The sequence below is a fragment of the Mycetomoellerius zeteki genome, unplaced genomic scaffold, assembly GCF_001594055.1.
Source record: "Mycetomoellerius zeteki isolate Tzet28-1 unplaced genomic scaffold, Tzet1.0 scaffold155, whole genome shotgun sequence".
NCBI lineage: Eukaryota > Metazoa > Arthropoda > Insecta > Hymenoptera > Formicidae > Mycetomoellerius > Mycetomoellerius zeteki.
The window spans coordinates 1,666,017-1,693,062 of NW_017256500.1; the positions used below are offsets into that span (position 1 = coordinate 1,666,017).

At 29.7% G+C, this 27,046-nt stretch overlaps 4 protein-coding genes across 7 annotated transcripts; 2 read left to right on the forward strand and 2 right to left on the reverse strand.

Moving 5' to 3' along the window:
* Positions 1-1,471: 1,471 nt before the first annotated feature.
* On the reverse strand, positions 1,472-2,989 carry LOC108720648 (cytochrome P450 9e2). Its single transcript, XM_018444770.1, has 2 exons — positions 2,328-2,989; positions 1,472-2,237 (listed from the first exon to the last, which is right to left on the reverse strand). The coding sequence occupies exons 1-2, from the start codon at positions 2,987-2,989 to the stop codon at positions 1,472-1,474; spliced, it is 1,428 nt and encodes a 475-aa protein (XP_018300272.1).
* A 14,139-nt stretch (positions 2,990-17,128) lies between these two features.
* LOC108720723 (ubiquitin thioesterase otubain-like) lies at positions 17,129-19,026 on the forward strand. The gene is made up of 5 exons (XM_018444863.1): positions 17,129-17,312; positions 17,380-17,432; positions 17,810-18,109; positions 18,354-18,554; positions 18,678-19,026. Exons 1-5 carry the CDS (start codon positions 17,270-17,272, stop codon positions 18,873-18,875), a joined length of 795 nt encoding a protein of 264 aa, XP_018300365.1. The 5' UTR covers positions 17,129-17,269; the 3' UTR covers positions 18,876-19,026.
* Positions 19,027-19,748: 722 nt separating this feature from the next.
* Positions 19,749-21,198, reverse strand: BORCS7 (BLOC-1 related complex subunit 7). Of its 2 annotated transcripts, XM_018444877.1 has the most exons (4): positions 21,106-21,198; positions 20,826-20,888; positions 20,523-20,766; positions 19,749-20,433 (listed from the first exon to the last, which is right to left on the reverse strand). In XM_018444877.1, the coding sequence occupies exons 3-4, from the start codon at positions 20,658-20,660 to the stop codon at positions 20,254-20,256; spliced, it is 318 nt and encodes a 105-aa protein (XP_018300379.1). In that variant the 5' UTR covers positions 20,661-20,766; positions 20,826-20,888; positions 21,106-21,198; the 3' UTR covers positions 19,749-20,253. The 2 variants fall into 2 exon arrangements, with proteins under 2 accessions (XP_018300379.1, XP_018300378.1); XM_018444876.1 differs by lacking the exon at positions 21,106-21,198 and having other exon boundaries at positions 20,826-21,091.
* A 1,107-nt stretch (positions 21,199-22,305) lies between these two features.
* On the forward strand, positions 22,306-26,817 carry LOC108720687 (uncharacterized protein DDB_G0287625). Of its 3 annotated transcripts, none has more exons than XM_018444812.1 (6): positions 22,306-22,365; positions 22,754-24,118; positions 25,049-25,242; positions 25,335-25,526; positions 25,661-25,848; positions 26,439-26,750. In XM_018444812.1, the coding sequence occupies exons 2-6, from the start codon at positions 22,780-22,782 to the stop codon at positions 26,611-26,613; spliced, it is 2,088 nt and encodes a 695-aa protein (XP_018300314.1). In that variant the 5' UTR covers positions 22,306-22,365; positions 22,754-22,779; the 3' UTR covers positions 26,614-26,750. The 3 variants fall into 3 exon arrangements, with proteins under 3 accessions (XP_018300314.1, XP_018300315.1, XP_018300313.1); XM_018444813.1 differs by having other exon boundaries at positions 22,323-22,365; positions 22,757-24,118; positions 26,671-26,817; XM_018444811.1 differs by having other exon boundaries at positions 22,323-22,365; positions 22,757-24,118.
* Positions 26,818-27,046: the final 229 nt, after the last annotated feature.

The following is a 27,046-nucleotide window of genomic DNA, read 5'->3' on the forward strand; positions in this document are numbered from 1 at the left end:
CAGATTATTGATGTAAGTAGTCAATAAATCAAACTTTTTCCGACCGCAAACTTTAAAGCGTGTTTTCTCGAGTTTTCATTTTTACGATTTTTCCTAAACTGCGTACACGATAGCAAAAAAAATATTTGACCGATCGACAAAAGCCAAAGTGCATTCTCTTCACAACTAAATTCCCTTCTATATGAACCAAAAAAATTATTAAAAAAGTCTTTTTTAATAATTTTTACATCAGGTCAAAGTCAAATTTAAACATGTAAAAATGGATAATTTGTGTTCAAACTACAAATAATCATCATTATGCCTCTTTTTCGGAATTTTTTAAGTTCATATAGAAGATATACATGTCTAAATTAATAATCAGTTTAATTTTTTCATTTCAGACAAGAATTGCGAGCGGCATCGTGTACGCAGATGGACAACTCCAGAGCCGAGGCGCTCCACACAGTAGCCTCTACATCCGCCATTTTCTATTAAATTGCTCCATAAAAATTCACTTTATACTCTTTGAATACATATTAAAATGAGGCATAAACGTTTAAGAAACTTAATTATTTTTTCCCTTCTAAAAAAATTCCCAAAATATTGCTATTTTTTGGCCTTGTAAAGCAGACTACCCCCTTAAGGTTAAAACATGCCCCACAATGCTATTTTATAGAGAGGAAGAAACAGTAACATGTCATTATACTTCTATTTTTAAATGACGTCATCGGTATGTGACATTTCGACGTGATTTTTACATTCCATTGACGTTATGTTTTGGTCATTAATGATTAACTTATGACTAAAATCTGACGACAAATCATGTTTGCTGGGCAGCTATTAAATTTTGACATAAAAACAGTGTTCCATTAAAAAAAATCGATTTGACTTTAACCTAATCTTGGTAATGCCCCATTACAAAATCTATTATTTTTACCTTCTTTCCCCTAAGAAAACCTATAACTTTTATATAAAACTTTTTCCTGTATCTCTCTTAGTTTCTGAGATATGCACCTGGGGCGATTAAAATGCCCTATCCTGTATGTCACAGAAGTATTTACTTTAGTATGTATACCTACATTGACAATAAATTATCCTCTGGGGTAAGCCAGAAAATGTCAACTATAAGAATATTGAATAAAAAGTGAAAGTTTTCATTACAAATTTTGAAGTTGATTTTGAGAGCTCCTATATCTGCGCTGAAGATCAGATGTGTATCGCTGTTTGATATATTTAATAAAACCTTACAATTTTTGTATGAAACATTTTCTAGTATTACGATTTCTAATTTCTAAGATTCCAACACTTCTGCAATATGAAAGAAAACTTTTTTAAGTAACACATAAAAATATAAAAACGTAATTGCTATCAATGATATAATTTGGAACATGAATAACAAATGAGCAAAATCAAAATTGAACTTTTACTCACGAATAATTTTAATTGAATAATAATTTTTCATAGAAACGTATTCCAGGAATTAGTAATGCTATCAAGTGACATTCTTCATCGGATTCTTGTCGTTTCTACGTTGAATATTCAACCAATATCCATCCTCTGGTATCATTATCAAATGTTTCTTGCTGAATTTTATTGGTAAACTTTTGACGCAAAGTTCCAACTCGCATTTCGCTAATATATGAAATAGTACTACTTTGACTATAAGTAGGCCAAATCTTTTTCCAATGCAAATCCTCGGCCCTAATCCGAATGGAAAATAAAACGGAGGATCATGATCATTATCTAAAAATCTTTCTGGACGAAATTCCATGGGGTTGTCGTAATATTTGTCATCATGATGAATTGCATAAATCGGAATCCATATAATCATGCCCTTGTATATAGTAAAAGGCTTTTCGCCCGGCAATGCAGGCGGCAATTTATAAGCTTCTTTACATACTCTTTCTACAACAGAAGGTGAAAAAAGTCTGAGAGCTTCCTTTATTACTGCATCTAAATATTTGAGTTGATTAATAGCCTCATAAGTTACGCTTCCGTTCAATTTGTCCAAGAGCTCATCTATCTCTTGTCGTAATTTGACCTGAACACTTGGATTAGTCACGATTTTATATGTTATAAAAGACATCACGCTTGAACTAGTTTCGAAGCCAGCAAAATAGAAAGTGTAGGCTTGAGCGAAAATATCGTCTATATTCAATTGTATCTGACCCTCTTTGCCTCTGTTATTCAACATCAATTGTATCATATCCGGACGTGTAACATGCTCGGCATTGCGAATGGCAATCTCGTTCTTTATCCTGCTCTCAAAATACTTCATTTCTTGATTATTTAAAAGTTTTATATTAAATATTCGTCCAAGCTTCGGGAAGGTCCTAACAAAAATGTACTTTATGCTGCGTATTGCTGACATATGAGTTATATCTTTGCCACAAACATAGAACTTGTTTGTCGGATCTCTTACAGAATCGATCTTCATTCCGTAAATACATAAGGCAATGACATCGTTCGTATATCTATCGAAAACATCTTTTATATTTACATAACTTTTATCCGCTGGTAATGTTGAAATTGTTTCAGCAAAATCCGCAGCATGTTTCGACATTAAATTAAACGTAGTCTTCATCTTATGAGATGTAAAGAAAAAATTTAGTAAATTTCTTATGTTTCGCCACTCTGTATTTTGTAAAGAAAACAGACTCTGCGTAATCATATAGTCATTAAAATTGTTGAAAGTGGGACGATTAATAAACTTATCGGAATTTTTGATGATAATAGCCTTGATCAGTTCCGGATCTCGTAGCATGAGAACTGGCTCCGTTGTGGCGTATAATCCAATGTACTTTGCATATCGATTGAAATTGTATATTCTTCGGGTAATATCAACAAATGACATTTGGCGAAGTATAATTGGTGTCATGACACCTAATATCGGAATAGATGGTATGTGAATGATACCATGTCTTTTAAAAAAGTTGAAATTTTTGAAGAGATAATAACCGATGAGAGCATTAATGATGATTGATAACACTGAGATTGACCAGTATTCCATGATAAGTATTACTCGAAAACTTTATATTTTAAGAGAATTAAAATGATACTTATTAAAGTTCAACAAAACTATTCGCGAGGATAATTGGTAAAATATATAACAGGCTAGCGATCTTATTGAGATCAATAACTAGAAGCGACTGTCTCCTCATTAATCCTAAGCTCTCTGTAAAGGCGCTAGTGTAGTTGTAGATGAATATGGAAATAACGGGATAAAAGAGGGAGAAAATACCGCGAGGAAAGAGGATCGCATGATATTACTATGACAGAAAGAAAGAAAGAGAGATTAGATTAGATATCATCAGTAGTAATATCAGGGCAATTCTAACTCCTCCGAGAGGTGAGCGGGGCGCGGGGGGTATTCGTAGGCGCGGGGAGGGAAGGGAGGGAAGGCCCAGTATGGGGCCCCGCCGCCGCCGCCGCCACAAAATAATCATTATGTATTATAGTATTCATTTTAAGATTTTGTAACGTCTATACGACTTCCTAAGGAGCACAAAGTTATGAGAAGACTTATATAACTTCATAAAACGTGTGTACCATTTACATATCGAAAAATTATACGACTAAAAAGTTAATGTCGGTTATATAACTATTTGTAGTTTATAAAACGTCTATAGAAACACATAACATTTAGTCAATATATGTATATTCATTAGAAATTTGTATAACGTCTATACGACTCTACACAAAATAATCATTATGTAGTATTCATTTTAAGATTTTGTAACGCCTATACGACTTATATGTTAACAATCTTATAATACTCATTACAAGTTTTTAAACCGCTTATGTAACTCCGTATATTTCAATTCAACTTTTGAGTTGAATTGAATGTCAGGTTTTTAGGACATTTATACAACTGCAAAGACAAACGTTGTTGCGTTGAAATAATGTGTATATTTATAAAACGGTACGTACATTATAACTCACATTCTTTCAAAAACCATGCTTTACATTTTTTTTATTCGCCTCTAAAAAGAACTGCAATGTAAAAAAATCAGTTTTTTCGGAAAAAATATAAAAGTTGAATTACATTGTTGCAAATTGTTTATGTCCTAATAAGGTTTTTGAATGTTACTATCCATTCAGTCACCTTTCTTACTGTTTGGCGTATCGCCGGGTAAATTTTGCCACCGAATGTGGTAGATTTCGATGGCAAATATAATATGGTAGTCTAGGGTTAAGTCTAGAATTGATTGAACAATACTTTGACAAATATAATCGTTAAGTTTTAAATTGAAATATTGATTATTAACCAAATTATTATATAAAATGTAAATGGATTACCATAATACCACCTCCGTTACTTTAATTTACATTGCTTAAATTCGTCGAGTTTAAACGCGCGAACTCGGTTCAATTTCTATCTCCCAACCACACATATCAACGATACTATTTTCAGACTTAACAGTGTAGAAGTACCTTAGCTCTTATTTGTCTAAGAGCAAGAGATTATTTTTATTGCTGAAAATTGCTTGAAATTGAGTGGAAACATTCGAAATCGATAGATTTAAGCAATGTAAATTAAAATATTTTATACACTTACGGATCACGTTCCACTTGCCATATTGTCTTTTATTAGTCCTTTTATTGCCTATATTTCTTACTGAGCAATTCAACAGCTGTTTCATATAAAATTGAAAAAATAACTTATATTTATCACTTACATCGCTTCATCGTTATCTCAAATTTATTGTCTGTCTCTAAATTTACAATATCCTGAATATATTTTATATATATATATATATAGAATATACTATGTATATTCTATATACCAAACGATTTAATAAAAATTATTTCGTCTTTATAGGCTTTATGTGCATATTACATTTGATGCTATAGTTTACTTTTTATATATTTCATTTACACAACAGATTATAATTTAATTATATGCTACAATTTATTTTATTTAATACATAAATAGTTATCTTACTATTTGTAAAATATTATACTTACAAATTGATGACATAATAAAACTTTCCATCAAAGAAAAAAAACAAAGTTGAAAAAACGAAGTTGAATTCATCGTTCAAATTCGAACGGAACACGTGTCTTGAGATTGCGTATGTCACTGTCAATCAATGCTACAACCTTTTTTTTACCCATCCTTTATCGACGACCGTCGGTAGCAGCAATCAGGACCCGCAAACACTCGAGTTGGAAATTCGATTTACGAGCTGTTTAATTTCCACCAGTTATTCATTAGCTGGTTAACAACTCGTTATTAGAGCGAACTGAATTATTACACGCGGGAGATTCCTCGCTTATATGCGTGTACATACATCTCGGTTTTCGAATCTCGTGATGTACCAATGTTGTGTTCCGCAAATGGACGGAACCTGGCATATATACTCAAAATGATAAACAACTTTCGTATGATAATATGCAGAAGATCGTATCTTTTCTCAAAAATTATTGGTGAAATAAAATTATCATTTTAACAAAATTAAATTCTAGCTGAATAAGATAATATCCAATATATAAATATATATAATGTATATTATAAAAATAAAAGCAATGTGCATATTACATTTGATGCTATAGTTTACTTTTTATATATTTCATTTACACAACAGATTATAATTTAATTATATGCTACAATTTATTTTATTTAATACATAAATAGTTATCTTACTATTTGTAAAATATTATACTTACAAATTGATGACATAATATATTATTATAAATTGTTATAATAATAAATTTTTATGATATTGCATAACTAAAAAATTAATTACTATCTTTACTCTCAACATTTAAAAATAGTAAATCAAACAGCTTAAATCTACACTATTGGAAAAAATGTGTCGAATTTAACATAAACCGCATGTTGCAAATGATCCACTCAAATTTTTGGATTAATTTAACACAAGATAAATATGTTAGAATGTCATACAAATATAATATTATGTAAGAAAATAAATATAAAAAAAGTAGTAATATCGACATAGTTTATCAGCAAACCGTGGAAGTATATTTTTTTCAGAAAATTAACATTTATATGTTAAATTAATTTACTATTTTATTCATTTGTCTTAGAATTTACATTTTAAAACACATTGTTTTTATGTTACTTGTTCACTTACTCATAAATTGTGTTACTTTGACACTAAGAAACATTGAATATCAATTTCGCAAAAAATCTTTAAATAACATAATCACATTATGTTAAATTAACACTCGAATATGTTAAAAAATTCAAGACAAACTGTTAATACAGAACGTGAGTGGACCATTTCCAACACAAATACACAATTTTTTTTATTGTGTATCCAAATAAATTTACGTTTAGAAAAAAAGGAAAACTTAGAGGATAGCCTAAAACTGATTTCTCAACGCTGGACAATATAAATAAGATGCCAAAAATTCGTGCTTGATTCAATAAACTTCAATAAGCTACTTGTGTTCAATAATAAGTCACTATTTGTCATCATCGTGATAATAATTTCAGCATTCCATCAAAGCGTCTCACATTCTTAAACGGTTTTATTATTACCAAGGCATAACTCGCATCGCACTGCGCGCGCGAATAATAATTCCGAGACAATAATATCGCGAAGTTGGATCGCGTTGCGCGAGTAATAAAATTTGCGATCGCAAGCGAATTTGATGATGTTAAAGAAGGGAAAAGTGGATTCCATTTAAATATCAAATTATATTCTTATAGATACGAAATTTTTTAAATAAATAAATTTATATGTATTATATATACGTTATTTTTATGTTTGTTGCAAAATTTTAGTATTTTTACATATTATTATAATTATTAAAAATATTCCTAGCAAAAAATCTCATTTTTGCACATTACTCTAACATTTTAGTAAAACTACATAATTTTATAAAACAAATAAAAGAATATAAAATTTAATAAAATATGACATATAATAAATTTATAGATATATCATTATTATTATTATTATTTTATTTCTAACTCGCGAGTAAAAATAAAACAATAAAAAAGACATAATGAACCGTAGCCATCATCGATGCTATATCACACATCGACACGATTTGTGAATAACAGATAAAAATAAGTTCCAAATATTCATATTACGTTAAGCAGAGTTATAAAACAATTTGTTACTTATAAATTATGCATAAGTAATGCATGTGAAAGAAAATAGTTAAAAACTAATATGATCGAAGAATTACTTATTTCTAATTTCTAAAGAGCTACTACAAGTCTAATTTAGCAATAATACATTCTTTAAATTGTATATCATATATTACAATATCTATGAAGAAATTATTAAAAGAAATTATTAAAAGAAATTATTAAAGAAATTATTAAAAATTTCTATCAAAACAGTACAATATCTTTGGTGTGCTATTTAAATAACTCAATAAAACTGATTTTTGCAAAATAAATATAAAAATATAAGATATATAATAAACTTATCACTATTATTATTGTAGTTCTGATGAACATGGATAAAAAATAAAATATTATAATATAAAAATACAATAACCTTTAGACATACTATTAATACGAAATGGTCGACACTATTAATACGAAATGGTTGATACGTTTTATGAACCATAAATAAAGAATAGCTTGAAACTAAATCTTGTGTGCCTTCCAACAAACGACACAGATGATACGGTATGACACAATGAATCATTACATCCTCGTTATTTGCCAATGTTAAACAAAGATGAGATGATCACTGTGTTGTATTATGTCGCTTGTTGGAAGGCACACCTTATCTATCAATAAGCATTTAAAAGAATAATTCTGTTGAATCTCAACAAAGATATTATAAAAACATTTTTCATTTAACATAAATTTCAAAAATAATTGACTACGTTTACACATCATCATTAATCTGGTTTAATAACATAGTTATAATCCTCTGAAATGTATACAATCGAAATGGTTTTAATTTATCCTATCATAATTGAATATAATGCTTTATTTTTAAATTGGCAGCATTATAGTCACTTTATTTTAAGTTGGCAAAACAATTTTAAAACATTTATATCTTCCTCTTAAAAACAGTTTTATATATAAATCTACATTTCTTCACTAACGAATTCACCAGTATAACTGTCCTTTATGCGACATTTTACATTAGCAGTTACAACTACTGTTGTTACTAAACCGAATTATCATGTAAACATAGTTATTGATAAAGATACTTTTCAAGAATGTCATAAAGAGTTTAAAAAAAAAAAATCAATCATGCAAATATTTTAAGCGTATTACATGCGTTTTTTAAGCTTTTATACATCATTTAGGAATCTATATATATTTGCATTCTCTCTTAGGACCATCTATCTGTATCGCTTTTGGAGCAAGCGAGACCAATTTAATTAGACGAAAACATAGTTACAGGCCCGAGGAGTATAGCGAGAGACAATATCCTCACCGGAGCATCACAGAGGGAAAGCCTGCGAAAACGCGGGCGTTAAATTGCGGTGAAATTTGCAAAGAGATCCGTCTCTTCGTGATAGTAATGCGTGCGACACCATCGGGCCAATTTCCCTGTGGCAATTCCTCACGGCATCGGGGGAGAGAATACGTCAATCCCGACGAGGTGATGCGATGGCTGAAATGTTGCAATCGTTTCATGGAATGTGCACCACATACGATAGATAGACGATCGACAATGAGTTCACGAAACTGTAACGGAGAATGTAGCACATAGTTAATTTTCCCGACTGCAAATATTTCATGTTTTTTCATATGACATACTAGGCTTTCTTTTTCTAATGCTTTGTATCGTTGATTATCATTTTTTTTTATTAACAAAGATACATACATAGTTGGAAAAAATGTGTTGAATTTATTATAAATCGCATGTCCCAAACGGTCCACTCAAATTTTTGAGTTAATTTTACACAAGATGAATATGTTAGAAGGTAACACAAATATTACGTAAGAGAATAAATACAAAGAAAAATAACATCGATTGTAAACCGTAGGAACATATATTTTTTTTTAGAAAATTAAAATTTATGATATGTTAAATTAATACATATTTCATTTATTTGTCTTAGAATTTACGTTTTAAAACACATTATTTTTATGTTACTCGTTTTTCACTCATAAATTGTGTCATTTTGACACTAAGAAACATTGAATATCAATTTCACAAAAAATCTTTAAATAACATAATCACATTATGTTAAATTAATACTCGAATATGTTAAAAAATTCAACACAAACTGTTAACACAAACGTGAGTGGACTGTTTCCAACACAAATACACAAATTTTTTTACTGTGTATATATTTGCTTAATACCGTTATATTCCTTAATAAATCTGGTGTTTCAATTGAAAAAAAGTTTACAAATGTTTATTTTATGAAAGTTATAAATAATCGAGTTTGGGGAATATATCATACCACGGTGTGAGGTTCCCGTAATTTAAGAGTTAGTATCCTTTGCACGGGTCGTTGTTACACGTTAGTTTAGACACGAAAAATGCATACGTGTCGATCAAGAGTAGGTTGAGTAGGCTTTAATAGTTAACTTATTTACATCATAGGATATTTGTTTAATAAACGAAAATTGTTCGTAGCATTTATCGATAACGTTCACGAGACTAAGAGTTGGCTTGCGACAAAGCGAGTTAGTATATTGCTGAATATGAGAGTAAATTCTTGTCGAATATTTATTATTTTCTAAACAAGACTCTTCAATCTTGAAGTAGTATTTTATTATTGTATATAATACATATATGTATAATTGTAATAAATATAATACATATGTATAATTAGCATAAACAAAATTTAACAGCATTAAATATAGTTTCATATAATTATATGATTTCTGTTTTTTAATGATTAATCACGGAAAACGTCAAGACAAGTTCGAGATTACTGAATGTATCAGAAGTAAGATAAATGTACCAGTTAGTGGATATGAATTATTCCTATTGTTGGACACACACAGAGTGACAAAACATTTTTAATATTAAAATTTTAAATATTAAACTTTTAATGTACGACTCTAAATAAATCCGTTGTTTATAAAAATTTAATAACGCGAATTTATTTAGAATCATATCATTAAAAATTTAATACCATGTATTCAAAATTTTTTATTACTTTTTTCCAATAAATTAGGTCATGTCCATTAACTATCCATTAACTGTACATTTATCTTACATATGTACAGAATGATTCTTAAACATTGTCTAATACTTCAAAGACTGATTTTTTATGTCATTTTATAAAGAAATATGGTATTATTTACATATAATGTTTATATGAATATATATGATCACAAAGCTCTTATTTCGGAGATATGCACTGAAAGAAAAAAATAATTGTAATTACCATAATTTAACTATAATTTATAGTAATTTTTTAATTATATATCTTTGTAAAATTGTAAATATAATTATTACTAACGTTACAGATGAATAATGATAAAAATAAAGCGCCTAATCATAATTATTTTTATCATATAATTTATTATTATAGTCATAAATACCAAACATTTTTCTTTCAGTGCAGAGATTTTCTAAAAAAAAGGATTAATTTTTACATCCAACATTTTTTAAAATATTTACATAAAAAAATTTAATATAAGTATATCATTAAATTAAATTATAATTAAAAAATATCTCTAAATATATCTTCCTAATCTAATTTTCCAGTGCGACGATTTAGCCACGCGCGTGAAAATGTAATATATACCACGGTAATATTTATTTGCGAACTGACGTTTCTTCGCACCCGAGATTCGTACGGTGCACATCCGATATACGTTCGCTCAATAGAAGGCGAGAAGTTCGCCGATTGACCCGATAATTCGTTCTATCAGACTTTTGTTAGCCGCAGCAGAACGAGCAACGTCTTCCTCCGTCTCCGGTGCAGTGCAGCGTAAGAGTACCGAACACTTACGGCTGCTTCGGAAAATAATCGAAGATCTTCTCTGTCGTGTTCCATGAACCATAGGAAGAAGCCGTGTAAATCAGATTAGACGCCATTTTGAAACTAATGAGCCGGGAAACGGGACTGAATCGAGAGAGGAGAGAAAGAGAGAGAGTGATTTCTCTCTCCACTGTACATGCGGCTCCTCTTACCCTCCTTTATCTTCTTTCTCTAACCTCGCTTCGCCTCCGACCTCTTCCGCTTCCTCTGAAATTTCCAAAGCATTTCGCTCTTATTTCCCTTTATTCCTCCTCTTTGTTCTCTTATCCCGTTCTCCCATCCCCTTCCCCGTCTATATATTCTTTCATCCATTGCATCCTGGATCGGCCTTCTGTCCCGTTTGCGTTCTTTTCAGTACTTGCAAACAATAACGCATTCCTGTAGCCGCGGCACGGTAATTAACCATTTGTTAGACGTTGCGGAAACAATGGTCCTCGTCCGTTTACTTGCGCGTTATCTCCTTTTACTTGTACAATAGTTCGCTGGTACAGCATGATTAGCTTTAAAACAAAAACAATCAGGATTTGCCGTTAAAAATACGCTATTTTACAGTATTCGACAAATTGACAAATTTACGAAACAATGAGATATTTTACTATATAGGTGCAATCTACTAATTTGCAGCTCTTGTTAATCTCGAAGTTTCGACAAGAGACTCCGACGATTCAAAGAATGGATAGCATATTTCTTCAAAGATGGCAGCATACCTCACTTTTTTTTCTCTATTTTTCTTCTATTTGCATTTGTCTCTCGTTTCTTCATAAAAATAATATTTGTTTTTTACACGTAATTTATAAAATTTTTCCTTTCCTATCTTCATTCTTTCTCACAATATCGTAGAAAGTTTTAATTTTTACACACACACAATTTTTGTAGCCTCGTACATTAAAAATCTGTAAAGCCTCCTTTGAACAATAATAATTCGTATCAGAGTTCGGCATAAAATTTGATTTACAATATTACATTACTTTTATTTATAATTTTATACAATGTAATATGAAAGAAATGTGTAAATATCACGCACATATAAAAGCATATATTAAAGCACACATACCTTGAAATGTACGCTGCATACAAATTGAAAAATATATTTAACGCAAGACACTATCACGTCTCCTGATAATTATAAATAGAAACACGATTTCTACTTTAAAATTATCTGACCCAAATTATAAATCTAAAATGAGTTTCGTGTTTTGCCGTGAGACACGAAATGAAGAAAGAAACAAAAGAAAAACTTCTCATTATAATTTTATTCAAATGTTCTCAAATAAATTCTACAATCTAATTGACTCTATAACGTCGAGTGTGATGTGCGACATGAGATTTATATGTCGAGAAAAGGATATGTCGAGAAATCATTAAAAACGTTAAATATTCTTTTCAATAGTTATACAAGTCTGCAAATTTTACTTTTTTCTACAATCTATAAAAAAAAAAGAAGTTTTTTGTGCGCCGAATTCAAATTTGCAAGGAGAAATACTGTATCACGTTAAGTTTAGAAGTTAAGAAAAATGTGGTTAATATTTCCTAAAAACGCGTTTTTACTAGTTTTAAAAATCAATTTAAAAATATACATATATTAGTTCCTCTTTTACAAGACAAAATAAAAAACAAAACGGTCACATATATAAGAGCAATATTAGTTGTAATGTAAAAAACTACTTTAAAAATTCGTAACTAACGAATCCATGTGCGAGAGATTTCAAAATGGGCTCAAATTATTGTTTAAACATTGTACTTTAATATGAAAATATTAAACCTTTTACCTCGATATCATCGAATCTCTTGCGCGCTTTGTTTTTAGGAACGGGTTTAGTCGCACAGTGTCAAGTAGAACAACTGTCTAATCTCATGCAGCCCCAGTGGGAAATCATTGCAAATAATAAAATTTTCAATATTAAATTTGATATAGATGTAAAAAATCATATTTTGTAAAAGATTATTTATTTCATTAATACAACAATATATAAACAATTATAATTTTTAAGCTAATGAAACAAATATTTTTTTACAAAATATGATCTTTTGTTCCCATATATCTAATTCATTACTAAAATTTTTACTATTCGCAATGTTTTCGCATTGAGATTGCATAAAGTACTTCAATTGTTTTACTTGACACTGTGCAAATAAACCCATCCCTAAAAAATGTACAAGAGATTCAATATAATATCGGTAAAAGTTTAAATATTTTCATATTAAAGTACATTGTTTACGTATTAATTTGAGCCCTTTTCGAAATCTATCGCACATCGGATTCGTCAGCTATGAATCTTCAAAAGTAGTAAAAAACACGTTTTCACAATTAAGTATCAATCCCATTCCTTTTAAACTCAATATGATAGAATTCAAGAACTTATTCGGATTCTGCTCACAAACAATTACCTACAAGAAGCTATTCTTGTTTTCGAACCTCAAAATATCATGCAGACTTGTGTTACCTTATTAATTCATGTGCATAATAAATGTTATGTTAGATAAGTATAGCAAGTTTTTGATTATCCGTAAAATTGACAGTGTCTATAATCCTCAGCTTCCATGATCTGACGTACCTTCTCCAATATCGATTATCGCATTAACTCCCGTCTTTAGCAAAATATTATATTACGGAGACACAGTGAGAGAGAACGGTACGGTAAATTTTCGTCTCTTATGCGGTTTGACCTATTAATTTGTTATTCCGTCAACGACCGTGCTCGTATCTCCGTTGCAGCCCTCTCTTGCGAAGTTAATTTCGTCCGGTCGCGTTAAATCAGAGAATTTAACGAACGTTTCCTTCTGACCGATAAAATTTGCAGTTTACGACGCTTGTTTGCATGCGAACGAGATGAGAAATGTAATACGGAGAAATAGTAGTCGTGCTTAATCGTTGAAACTCCTAGCGTCTACTAGCGTACAGCGAAAGTTTTACGTGTATGCACAGAGAGGAAAAAAAACTTTGACTATTAATCCCAAAAAATAGTGTCCCGTACGCGCAGTCTCGTCCGCGGCGGTGGCTGCTAATCAGGATGACGTTAAGCCGCTTAGCCGAGCGTGCGAAGCTAAATGGTGATAATAAAAACAAGAGTGCATAAATTGTACAAGTGAGACAAAAAATTTCCAACCATTCAGTTAGGGATTTAATTCCAATTTACAGATAGAATATTCAAGGGAGAGTATCTTCCACTCTCTTGTGTTCCTGCCAGTCGTCTCCGACAAGTACGACATCCGGGTTTAATTTTGATCGACGAAATACACATTGATCTGTAAAATATATTTAAAGAACATGCGCAGTTAATCCATAAAAAAATAGATAAAATATAAGAATATATATATGTATAACACTAAACAAACACTGCATATGCTCGTTTAAATGTTCATTTTTTCTTTTTTGTATGTAAAAAAGTGTAATGTTTTTGAAGTTAAAATTTAGAAATGTATTATTAAAATAACGTGACTAGTTAATTAGAATTGTCCAAAAATGTTTATTAGATAATAAATATTTCTTATATTTTTAATATAAATAAATAATTAATTTAAGTCTAATATAGATAAGAAATAAATTTAACTATTTATTTATTTAAAATATTGTCACTTATTTAGAGAATTAGTGATGAATCATTAATATTCGATTCATGTATAATAAAGGTGTCTACTTTAATTATAACCATATAACATATGATAATATAAGGACAGTTAAAAAGATCACATCAACTTGACAAGAGGATCTCAATAATCTAAATTACTGTGTTAAATTATATTTTTAGAGGAGAGAAGCGAATGTCGCGGATATATAATCAAACTGTATATATAACTGTCGCAGGTGGAATCGAATCTGTTCACCAGACCGGAAGAGCAACGATTGCAGGCGCGATAGTGAAACTATGCCAGACAGATTAGTACCAATGCTCTCCTGGGCGAATATACCTACAGCTAATTACCTACTGCGTCACGCTTCCGTGGTAGGAATCCTAATTATTCGCAACTTACATTATCTCGTAGTTGTTCGAAGAAACAACGAGAGAATTTAGTTGAAGGAAAGTGAACTCGAGTCCTCGTGTGATCAGATTTGAAACGGACAAATCGCGGTCACAAATTGATCAAATCTCAATTAAATATTCAAGGATAGAACACAAATTTAACTTAATTCAAAACACAGAAAATCGGAACGCGGAATAAAATTATTTTACACAGACACATATATTATATATAATAATATTGTATATAAAACGATCGATACAAAAAATATGATTTAAAAAATGAAATAAACCATAACATATAAAACATTAACAATAAAACACAATAAAGTTGTATGAAATCACGATAAAAATCAAGCATTTAACAGAAATACGATTAATAATCATTAAAAATTAATAATATTGTTTAATAGGTTTCAAAGCCTAATATTTTTATAACAAACAATATATATTTGATAGGACTCTCGAAAAACAAACAATAATAATAAAATATTAATAAATAGGCAATGAGAGCATTCACAGCGCAATACTTGGAGCGCAATACATATAATATATTCTCAATACTTTTTACATTACGTGTTACAAAGTTCAAATAAAACGTCCGTTATTTTGTAAAAACAAGTACTGCACTGTGAATGCTCTCATTGCCCGTTTATTAATATTTTATTATTATGGTAATATTTTTATATCACTACTATATGGTTACTTTTTATTGTATTTACGAAGCACATCTTAATTGTAATGATATCAAACGGTAATTTTTAAGAATTTTTGCGGCTATATGTATAACACTTATGTGTACGTTGATACATGTACGTATATCTGTACACTCACGCATTATACATATATATATACATGCGTAATCATATAGACACAGAATGCAACCTTGCTAAGCTAAAATAAACGGAATTATTAATTGGAAACGTATGTGTGTAAATTCTATTGTATCCCAGCATTTGCGCAAGTATATATGTTTAATATACCGACAATGTATATATTATTAAATACTGTTGTTACTTAATTGTTTTAAGTTTACGACAAGAAGTAATCAAATTTTTATTTTATAAATTTTAGAAAAATATGAAAATTTATAAAATAATAAAATATTAATATAAAAGTATATTAAATAAAATTTAAAAGAATATACATAAAAAAAATGCTTATCTTTATCTCCTAAGCATCGCTATGTTATTAAAAAGTTGCATCAAAATATTTTAAATAAAATATAATTATCATATTATCTACCTATATCTGAACAAAAAAAATTTAATCGTAAGATTAATTTGTTTCATTAAATTATTTCTTAAATAAATTCTTTAACAGAGAAGAGACAATATAATATAAATAATTCTTTATTATTTAACATTAAATTAATAAATCGTACGTTTGAATAAACTGCTATTGCTATAATAATTACTATGGCTTAGTCTTACTAGAGGTCAGTAAAGACAAGGTCACAAAAGTACAATGTATGGAATGTACATATGGAATTTACCTACAAATGAAACGTTAGATTTTTATATATTAAAAAAATATTTGTTAATATTAAATGTTATTTTATAATCAATATATTTAAAAAATAAAAATTCAAAATGCTAATAAATATATAATAATTAAATTTTTCTCAATCACAAATGGTAATGTAAAACATAACCGATTGTTGATAACTAAGTTATAATTTTACGGCTATATGCATAAAACTTAGGAATACAAAATACAAATCCAATATATTTTATTGATTAATTAAAATATAATAACAAATATTATTTGACAGAGATGACAAAAAAATTTTATGATTTAGAAGTATTATTTTTAAACGTAAAATTTATTGACTGCTTACTTATAATTAAAATTATTATTAATATATAAAATTATATTATATTTTTAGTATATAAAAATATAATGAATAAGTTAAGTAACATTTTGTAAAGATTATCCTATGTAGAAAATGTTTCTATACTAGAAAATTCAACAGTAAATTAATCAAAAAGCTCTAAATATTCAATTAGTAACAATGTGATAAAAATTTTATTTGAATTAAGGTGTTTAATTACAAAAGTGACCTTTTTTATTTTTCAAATTACCATTTTCCAATATCACTTCATCGACAGTAATCCGAGTAATCGTATATGTGAATCTGAATTGTGAATTATAAATTATATACGTGAATTTGAGATGAATTCAAAGAATACCGCGGTGAGTCGATTGTGCAGCCGGTCGATTGTGCAGCCGGTCGATTGTGCCATTACCATCTGTATTAACTCGTCACGTAAACTACCTAGATTGAATCTGTTCGATAATGCTGCCAACACAAGAACGTGAAGCACAGCAGCAAACATTGGCAAACACCTTTTCAACTTCACATGGAAACATCGGGCTTTTGTTTACGATTGATAATTTGACAGTCGTTGTGAAATTTAGCAGTCCTCTGAGATATGGAAAATAACTCGCTTAAGGAGCAACCCGTAGAAAACACAGGTTTCCTAACGTAATTTATCATTGAGAAATCATGCCGGGTAATTTATTATCATAATCTTTATTACAGATGTTAACCAGGACGAGTTGATACTTCAACAACAGAGACGTATCGAGAAAGAGGTTAATATGCTCTTTGTATTATGTTTAAAATATATCTTTGAAGACGTATTAGTTCTATTTAATTCATGTGATTGGAAGTAATATTTTTTATATATTCAAATTAGCCTCTTATAGTATTTTTTTTATTTGTGAGAGTCTCAATGTGAAATAAAGATTATTTATATTTTATTAGTTACAATTTATTACTCGATAAAACATAACTAGATTCAAGCAATTATTTTTTACTGTTTTTAATAATATAACTTCGTAAATACTAACTTGACAAATTATAGAATGTTTTCTTTTGAATGAATACTAAAATTTCCATTTTTTAATATTTATCTTCTATTTTTAATACTAAGATTTCCATTTTTTAATATTTATCTTCTACATTTCAGATTTCGGAATCTATAGCATTAGTTGGTGAAAAGGAACCACTAAAAAGCTTAGAACAAGAATATGCAGAAGACGATGTATATCTTTCAAAGGCAAAAGCCTTGGCTCAAAAATATTCTTACATTAGGAGAACTAGACCAGATGGCAATTGTTTCTTTAGAGCATTTAGCTATGCTTATTTGGAGAAATTAATTGGGAACAAAGACGAGTACGATAAGTTTCGTGATCTAGCTTTAAAAAGCAAGGATAGCCTTGTAGCTCTAGGTTTTCCTCAATTTACAGTTGAAGACTTTCATGATACGGTGAGACTCTACTTTTCTATCTTTAAATTATTTTATTTATACATATTAGCTTATAAACATGACACAAATTATGAGAATTATATTTTTAAAAATATATATATTATTATATAATATACAAGATTTCATAGCCTGCACAGTATATATAAATGTATGTGTATATGATGTTTGCATTAGCTAGTATGACGGCATAACATAGAATTTATTGTGAGGAACATGAGTTGATTTTCATGAATTTTTATTACAGTTTATGGAAGTCATTGACAAAGTAGGTGGTGACACAGAATCCAGTCATATGGAATTACATAAATTGTTCAATGAACAAGGTTATTCCGATTATGTTGTTGTGTATCTTAGATTAATTACATCTGGTCAGTTACAGCGTGATGCTGATTTTTACCAACATTTTATTGAGGGGGAACGTACTATTTCAGAATTCTGCCATCAGGTTTGTATGTTACATTTTTCGTTCTGATGTTAACATTTCATCGATCTTTTTATATTAATATTTATTCTAGTATATTTTATTATATTTATTCTAATATATTTATTATATTTCTTTTTTTGCTAGGAGGTCGAACCAATGTATAAGGAATCTGACCATATTCACATTATAGCAATGAGTAGTGCCCTAGGAACTGGTGTTAGAGTTCGTTACATGGACAGAGGTGCAGGAACTGAAGTGACTGCCCATGATTTCCCTGAAGGTGCTATACCAGCTGTGCACTTATTATATCGTCCTGGTCATTATGATATTCTTTATCCTTGATGAATCTGACGTTACGTCGATTTTTTTAATATGGTATGAAATGATTTCTAAAACGGCCAGATCTAAACTTTAAACTCTATTTTCAAAAATGTTTTAATTATAATACAATGTATTATCTTCGATTTAAAAACAAGAAGCAGATTTTGTGTACACATTTTAGAAACCCTTAAGTGCGTTTACATATGAGTTTGTCGATATATCATAATGTTTATAAAAATTATTTTTAATTTTAAGGCTAATTGTCTGGAATAAATATCAAAGAAACTGATGTATTGTGTTATTTAATTCCTGTACTCTTTTCCATTCTTGTTTCCTTATTTAAGTACTTATATAATTATTTCCCTATTTAAATATTTACATAAATAATGTACAAATTCAAGCATCTAAAAATACATATTGAAGTAATCTTAAAGAAAATATTTCAACTTTATATTCCTTCCATACAGAAATAAGTCGTACTTTTATTTATACATATAAATTAATATTTCGAATAATATATATACATATTCTTTCTTAATCTACAAATCACAGAAATTAGACATTTTCTAGTCTTCATATACTTATTCCCATATTATAGTCAGGCCTTATATTTAAGGCTTCCTTAAATTCATCTTCAGATACTCTATGAATTATTTCATTGGCTACTGAGCATCTAAAAATAAATTTAAGGAAGTCTTAAGTATAAAGTCTGAATACAGGCAATGGTATAGCAAGATTCATAACAAAAAGAAAAAGAAGAGAAAAACAATGTTACATAAATAATTTTCAAATTATATCACAAATTTAGAAAAACGCATGTTCTTAAAATTAATAATCAATCCTGCAATATAACATTTGTACAAATATTGTTTATATAAATACATATATCCTGCAGATGTTCATCCCAGATAGCAAAGTATGTCTCAGCAAAATCGCACATATCTATGATTGCTTATGATGCTGACAACTTGCCATAGATTTATCTTCAACGATTTCAAATATACCGATATTATAGCAACATGCAGGCAACAATGTGTATGCATATTGCCAGTAGTTTAATAGCACAAAATAGCTGTATCAATGTATCATCGGCAATATGATAGCATTATATGATGCTGTATATCATTATGGTAACATGATGACAGTAGTACGAATTTTGATGACGATTTTAAAGTCGTCAACAAAGAAAATTGCTAGCAAGTTGCTACTCAAAGTTATCATATCGTGAAGGCATCGAGTTACCAACAAATGAGGACTCAGTTGCTGCAATTCTGGTAATAACACATGCTTAGCAATGCATACTTAGCAAACAACATGCCAGCAACAAGACAAACACTATCTGGGATTGTATAAAACTCTTATGTACAACATAAATATATATATGTATATCAATCCTACATTATCGTTGCATAGATCGTACTTGCTCAGTGACTTCTTCTAACATCGCTGAACTTTTATCAATCGCATCCATTTGATATTCCAAATGATTAGCAATGAGTGCAAGCTTCTTTAAATTGGATTCTATCGTTTCCAATCCATGCTCCTGCTGTGCAAAATTCCTTGCTGCATGCATTAAAATCTATGAGGGCAACAGAATATATTTAGTGACAGAATCACTATAATATCAACCAATTTTCCTAGAAGCCAATGAGAAAAATAAGATATTACTTCGCTGCTTCTGGAACCTCGTTGTATCTGCCTGGCAAGCGAAGCAATATTGTTGACATTAACTTGCACTCTATCTGCCAATCTCATCTTCGACTCAATGAACAAGCTACGTGCGCTTGTACTGGATGCTGAAGCCATATTGTATTTTTCATTAATTGTCGGATAAACCTTGCTCTTAATATTATCCAGGATAGACCGTGTTTTGTTGATTGGTATTTTTATATGAGAGAGATTATTTCATTATCTGAAAACATTACAATTGAAAGCGATGTTCCTTGTAATTTGCATCTTATCTAATCTTACCTTAAAGATATCTTTTTTTATATATGTACGCTTTTATGCATTTGATGTTTTGATGTGTTGCATCTAAAAGAATGTATCGATCTTTACACACACAGGTCACAGCGTTATAAATGATTACAAATGCTTGCAACAAATTTGACATGCAACTGACTGTTGTTGACTTAGAGATTAGAATCTTTATTGCTGACTGTTCTTTGCAATTGCACTACGTTTTTAAACATTGAAAAGAGAAAGGAAAAGGAAAAAAGTTTGGTTACAAAAGTCTATTTTTTATTCTTACTCTCTCTAAACTAGTGCACGTATGTACACAGTGCAATAAGCAAGTGAAACAAAGGTTTGTTTTTTTAGAGGTTTGTTCGCATCGTATGCTCCAACATGCTCCTACCATTACTTCACGCGCTCATTGGAGTGAATAGTTAGGGCTACAGCATACAAAATTCCGTAACAGTGACCGTAAGATGTAAACTTAAGCCGATGAGCCAATCAGGATGCTTTAGGTCTACGTAATCTAACGGAAATAGAAATAATAGTAAAGGCCATCACACGTACAAAAATTTTAGTCGTAATCGTAAGACCGTAAGCAAATCGGCCAATCACAGTCGAGCGTTTTTAAACGCGAGATCGTAATTTTGATTGTGATTGGTCGATTGCCCAAGACACAATACGAGGGAATAGCGATAGCGATAGGAATAACATGATTTCAACCTATCAGAAATCGGATATATCGGAATACGCAGTTTCTGATAGGTTGAAATCGTGTTATTCCTATCGCTATCGTTATTCCCTCGCATTGTGTCTCGGGCTTTAAGCTGATTCTACATTAGTCGCATCGCAATGTCGCAAGCGTGTCGCAAGCGTTATGATCCAATCAGAGTCAAGCCAGCTTGATGTTGATTGGACCACAACGCTGCGATGCGATTAATGTAGAATCAGCTTCACTGTTTTTTATGCGGGGTCTACAATAGAAGTCGTAGAGGTCGTAAGGTCTTAAGTCGTAGAAAATTGACCAATCACAGTTGATTATTCTTCTCATATTCGACTGTGATTGGTCAATTTTCTACGACTTAAGACCCTACGATTGCTACGACTTCTATTGTAGACCCCGCATTTTGGAGCATGCGACTCGAACATATCTTTTCTGTCAAACGTTTAAAAACCGTTACACGTATGAAAATATAATCTAAAGTGTAAATTGTATAATAAAGTATTTTCGATAAAATATTCAATAACAATTCCGCTAGAAGTGTGACAATGTCAATATTTGACCTTCTACCATTCGAGACTTTATCTTAGGTTTTTGTCATTAAATAATTTCATACACAGTAGCCTTTACTCCATACAAATAGACAAGTGTAGCATAGTGCAAATGGTGGAATTGACGATCGTCATACAGTTTTAACGTATTTTAACCTATAGAATTCATCAGAAAAATAATTTTAAAAGCTATTTATTACATATTATTAAAAGGGTATTTATTGCATATTTTTTTCGAAAATTACAAGGTATATATTTTATTGTCTACGAAGAATATATGAGACAGGTAATATCATCAAATGTGTCTATTATTTAACAATTATGAAATCATTTATGAAAATCTATGAAATGACCTGAGTATCCTGTAAAATTTATGATATCTAATTGCTCAGGAATCGAGTTACTTTGTTCTTAATGTTATGATTTGGTATAAAACAATTTAATAGATTCAAATAGGGTTTGAATTTTTGGGTTTTAACTGTTTTTATAATGCTTATTTTTTTTAACCTTATTGAATAATACAAAACTTTATATATGTACATGATTATTAGTTGGTCTTAGAAAATAAGTTTGTAAAGCATATTACTTTATATAGAAAGTTATACAAAGTTGATATTTATTTATATCTATAATATAGTCTTTGAAGTTGTTAATAAAATTGGATTATGTTTTAGTAGACAGCATTACTTGTAATATCAGGATGGAATATGAGGATAATGATGTCCGCAATGAAAAAGAATCTCCTGACAAAAATATCAAAATTAAGATGGAAACATCACAAGATGAAAATAATGATTTGAAGAAAAAAATGAAAAATAAAGATATCCATAAAATTAAACATAGAACTAAAGATATTAGGAAAAGGACAAGAATGTCACAAAGTGAAGATAGTGATTTAACAAAAGAATCAGAGAATAAAAATGCTTATAAAATTATATATAGGGATAAATATATTGAGAAGAGAAAGAAAATGTCGCAAGATGAAAATAGTGATTCAATAGAAAAATCAGAAAATAAAGATACCCATAAAGTTAAATATAGAAATAAATATAGAAATAAACATATCAGGAAGAAGATAAAAATGTCACAAAATTCAGATAGTGATTCAGAGAAAGAATTGGACAATAAAAATGTCCATCAAATTAAATACAAAGATAAAGATATGTGGAGTAGAATAAAAATATCACAAAATGGTAGTGATTCAACAGAAGACTCAGAAAATGAACATGTCCATAAAGTTAAAGGTAAAAATAAAGATATTAGAAGTAAGATAAACACATCACAGGATAAAGGAAAAAGGATAAAAATATCACAGAATAAGAACGACAACCAGAAAAACAAATATGCTGATGAAGCTGGCTCTAGAGATAAAGATATGGAAGAAGAGTATTGCGTTGAAGCAACACACTTAGTCCATAAAGTTAAACACAAGAGCAAAAGTATCCAGAATGAGAAAAATACCTCACAGGATGAAGATAGCAATTCAATGGAAGAGAATAAAGATATCAGTGAAGTTAAATACAAAGGTGACAATATCCTGAATAAGAAAAAAGTCTCATGTGATGAAGATAGCGATTCGACGGAAAAATCAGAGAATGAAAATGCTCGAATTAAATGCAAAGATAAGAATATTAGAAGTAAAGTAAAAATGTCACAAGATGATAATGATTCAATGGAAGAATCAGAAAATAAAGATGCTCATAAAGTTAAAGGTAAAAATAAAGATATTAGGAGTAAGATAAACACATCACAGGATAAAAATAGCGATTCGATGGATGTTTCGGAGAATGAAGATATTGGAAAGAAGATAAAAATATTACGGAATAAAGAGAACAACCAAAAGAACAAATACACTCAGGAAGTTGGCACTAAAGATGAAGATGTGGAAGAAAAGTATTGCGTTGAAGCAATACACTTGGTCCATAAAGTTAAACACAAGAGCAAAAGTATCCAGAATGAGAAAAATGCCTCACAGGATGAAGATAGCAATTCAATGGAAGCATTAGAGAATAAAGATGTCCGTGAAGTTAAATATAAAGGTGACAATATCCAGGATGTAAAAAAATCTCACAAGATAAGGATAGCGATTCGACAGAAAAATCAGAATATGAAAATGCTCAAATTAAATGCAAAGATAAAGATATTAGAAGTAACGTAAAAATGTCACTGTTGGAATGCATGTGATGCATGTGATGCATGTGGTTATGACCTACAGGCGTATAAAAATAGATGGAGTTAGAGTAGGAGACTTTAGCGTGTAACCGGATGAATCGACAGGCGCTGAAAATTCCGGTTACGATGCGCATGCTTTTCGTGTTTCACCTTTTGCTTTTTCGCCTTCCGCTTTCTTCTTGTGTGTGACTTGTCTCATTTATTGTCTCATATATTAATTGTAATTAATAGAATGACTCACAAATCTTTTTATTTGCACTTCAAAACTCTTCATACGAAATATAAACGATTTAAAATAATAATTGTTACAACCGGAGGTTTTGTCCGGTCACGTACATACGAATATTATTGTCTTGAAAGCGTGCCTTTAGTGATTATTATTTCCAACGCACAATAAGTAGACCGACTGTTTTTGTAATGAGGACTGTTTATTTTATAAACGAGACAAATCACACAAGAAGAAAGCGGAAGGTGAAAAAACAAAAAGTGAAGCATGAAGAGCATGCGCATCGTAATTGGAATTTTTAGCGCCTCTCGATTCATCCGGTTACACGCTAAAGTCTCCTACTCTCTAACTCATCTATCTTTATACGCTTGTACCCTGTAAGTCATAATCACATACATCACATGCATTCCAACACAATTAAATGTAAGGATGGAGGCATAGTGGAAGAATATTGTGTATAAGAATATTATATAAAAATAATAATATTAATTTAATATTAATATTAATTTAATATTAATATCATGTAAGAATGTTATATAAGAATAGTATATTATATTCTTTTCTATCACAGATGAAGATATCGGAAATAGGATGAAGACATTACAGAAAAAAAATCACGATTCGAAGAAATTTTGGAAAAACAAATACATTCGTAAGGTAGAGAATGAATCTGAAGATGAAGGTATAGAAGAAAATTGCAGTGAAGCAACATATCTAGCGCGGCAAATGGCATCAGCAGAGAGACTTTGCCAAAAAGAAATATTCGTAATATGATCTTGAAAAAATTTTAATTTGACGAAAGTTTTTTAAATAAAATGTATATATATATATATTTATATAACTACTTTTCATTGCAGAAATTGTACAATTTAAAAGTGCAACTAGGGCACACGGTACCACCGCAGCATAATATTGAAACACGAGCTGGGTGTCATATGCCGACACGAAAGGAAATAGAAGAATTTGAAAAAATAATACCGATCAAGAAAGGCTCATATTCTTTTGAAGAGGACAATATTATTGCTAATAATTGGAAAACATTTTGCAAGGTTAGTATACAAGATATATCTATCTGATTAGTATCTATATAATTCTTAGAAATATTTTTAAAATAAAATTTAAAAATTTTTTCCATAAAAAAATATCTAATGCAGAAATTTTTACAATGTTGATTCTGAAACAGATACATAATTGGGATGTAAATGAAACTAAACCGTTTTTACAATTAAGAATTGGTAACATGACATACATGCGTAATATTAGAGAGAGACGGAAATTTGTACAATTTTTAGCCGAAGGTTTACCAGAGAGAACTTTATATAGTGTCTACCATAGATTTAGAAATTTGTATGAGAATAACCTGCAACGAAGGTAATATATAATAAAATATATTTATATACAAATATATTTATATATATTCTTGAATATATATCACATACAAAAACATATCACATATAATGTATACTGTATGATATTTATAGAATTTTTTTAAAAATTTTATTACAAAGGTTCTTGGTGAAGTTTCTTTGTCGATGCCATTTGCTGTGATATGTTCCTTTATTGCAATATTTTCCTTCCACACTTTCATCATCTTCCATCCAATGAATATATTTGTTTTTCCACATTTTTTCTCACTATTAGTATGCGATATTTTTCAAGAATAGATCCCAGTGCTGTTCACATAAATGCTGTCTTTTTTAATGTAGATCAGTGTAAGAATCACAACAATCTCATCCAATCGAACAAAGGCTAATGGCAGCATCAAATAATCTAGAAACTTGAGTAATTTGCTTGCTTTTTACATTAGTCTACACTCAAAAAGGATATCATTAATGCACGGCACATTGTACATGATCTTAATCTTATATGTATTTTTATATAATTGTGAAGTATAACTTTAGCTATACTTCACAAGTATAATTTATAACAATAATAATGAAATATTAAATTAAAATGGCTAGGTTTAAACCTGAAGAAGATCAAATGATAATAGATCATTTAGAAAATAATCCATCTCTTGACGTAAAACGTAAATATGCTGATTTGGCTAAAGTTCTTCGGAGAACAAGACATTCGATTTGGCGACGTTATCGAATATTAAAAAAGAAAAGAGTTAAAAATGAGGAAGATAATTAATATATTAATATTCTTAAGGCGTGCCACATGAAAATCATGGGTTTTCTCTGGGTCCAGATCCATTCTTGGAATGCCAACATTTCGTGAACCTTGCAGTCCACTTTATCAGGGCGAGGAACAGCCTGATACTGAGCTGTTCCTCCAGACCGTTGCCTTTATATTACGCTGCTTGTTGGAATGGTAGGGGAAACAGTAGATAATTGATGTATTATTTATTTTTAATAAAAGCGTTATTTTAATTACGATGAATTATTATAACGTTTTGAAATAAACTACAGAAATGTAATAAAAGAGAAACTAAAAAATTCCACCCTCTGTTTATACTTCTATGGTTTTTCATTAGCATATATACAGGGTTGGCAAGTAACGCGTTACTTGTAACGTCGTTATCGTTACAAGTTACTTTTTTCAGTAACGATTGGGTAACGACGTT

Bases quoted from the DNA above. Each gene is read 5' to 3' on its own strand.
- LOC108720648 (XM_018444770.1), bottom strand. From the start codon at position 2,989: ATGGAATACTGGTCAATCTCAGTGTTATCAATCATCATTAATGCTCTC. The intron at 2,238-2,327 runs GTACATTTTTGT...TTTTGAGAGCAG, and splicing joins TCAGCAATACGCAGCATAAA to GATAAAGAACGAGATTGCCA.
- LOC108720723 (XM_018444863.1), top strand. From the start codon at position 17,270: ATGGAAAATAACTCGCTTAAGGAGCAACCCGTAGAAAACACAG. The intron at 17,313-17,379 runs GTTTCCTAACGT...TCTTTATTACAG, and splicing joins GCAACCCGTAGAAAACACAG to ATGTTAACCAGGACGAGTTG. The intron at 18,555-18,677 runs GTTTGTATGTTA...TTTTTTTGCTAG, and splicing joins TTTCAGAATTCTGCCATCAG to GAGGTCGAACCAATGTATAA.
- BORCS7 (XM_018444877.1), bottom strand. From the start codon at position 20,660: ATGGCTTCAGCATCCAGTACAAGCGCACGTAGCTTGTTCATTGAGTCG. The intron at 20,434-20,522 runs GTAATATCTTAT...TTGCCCTCATAG, and splicing joins GAGGTTCCAGAAGCAGCGAA to ATTTTAATGCATGCAGCAAG.
- LOC108720687 (XM_018444812.1), top strand. From the start codon at position 22,780: ATGGAATATGAGGATAATGATGTCCGCAATGAAAAAGAATCTCCTGAC. The intron at 25,527-25,660 runs GTTAGTATACAA...ATTCTGAAACAG, and splicing joins ATTGGAAAACATTTTGCAAG to ATACATAATTGGGATGTAAA. The intron at 25,849-26,438 runs GTAATATATAAT...TAAAATGGCTAG, and splicing joins GAGAATAACCTGCAACGAAG to GTTTAAACCTGAAGAAGATC.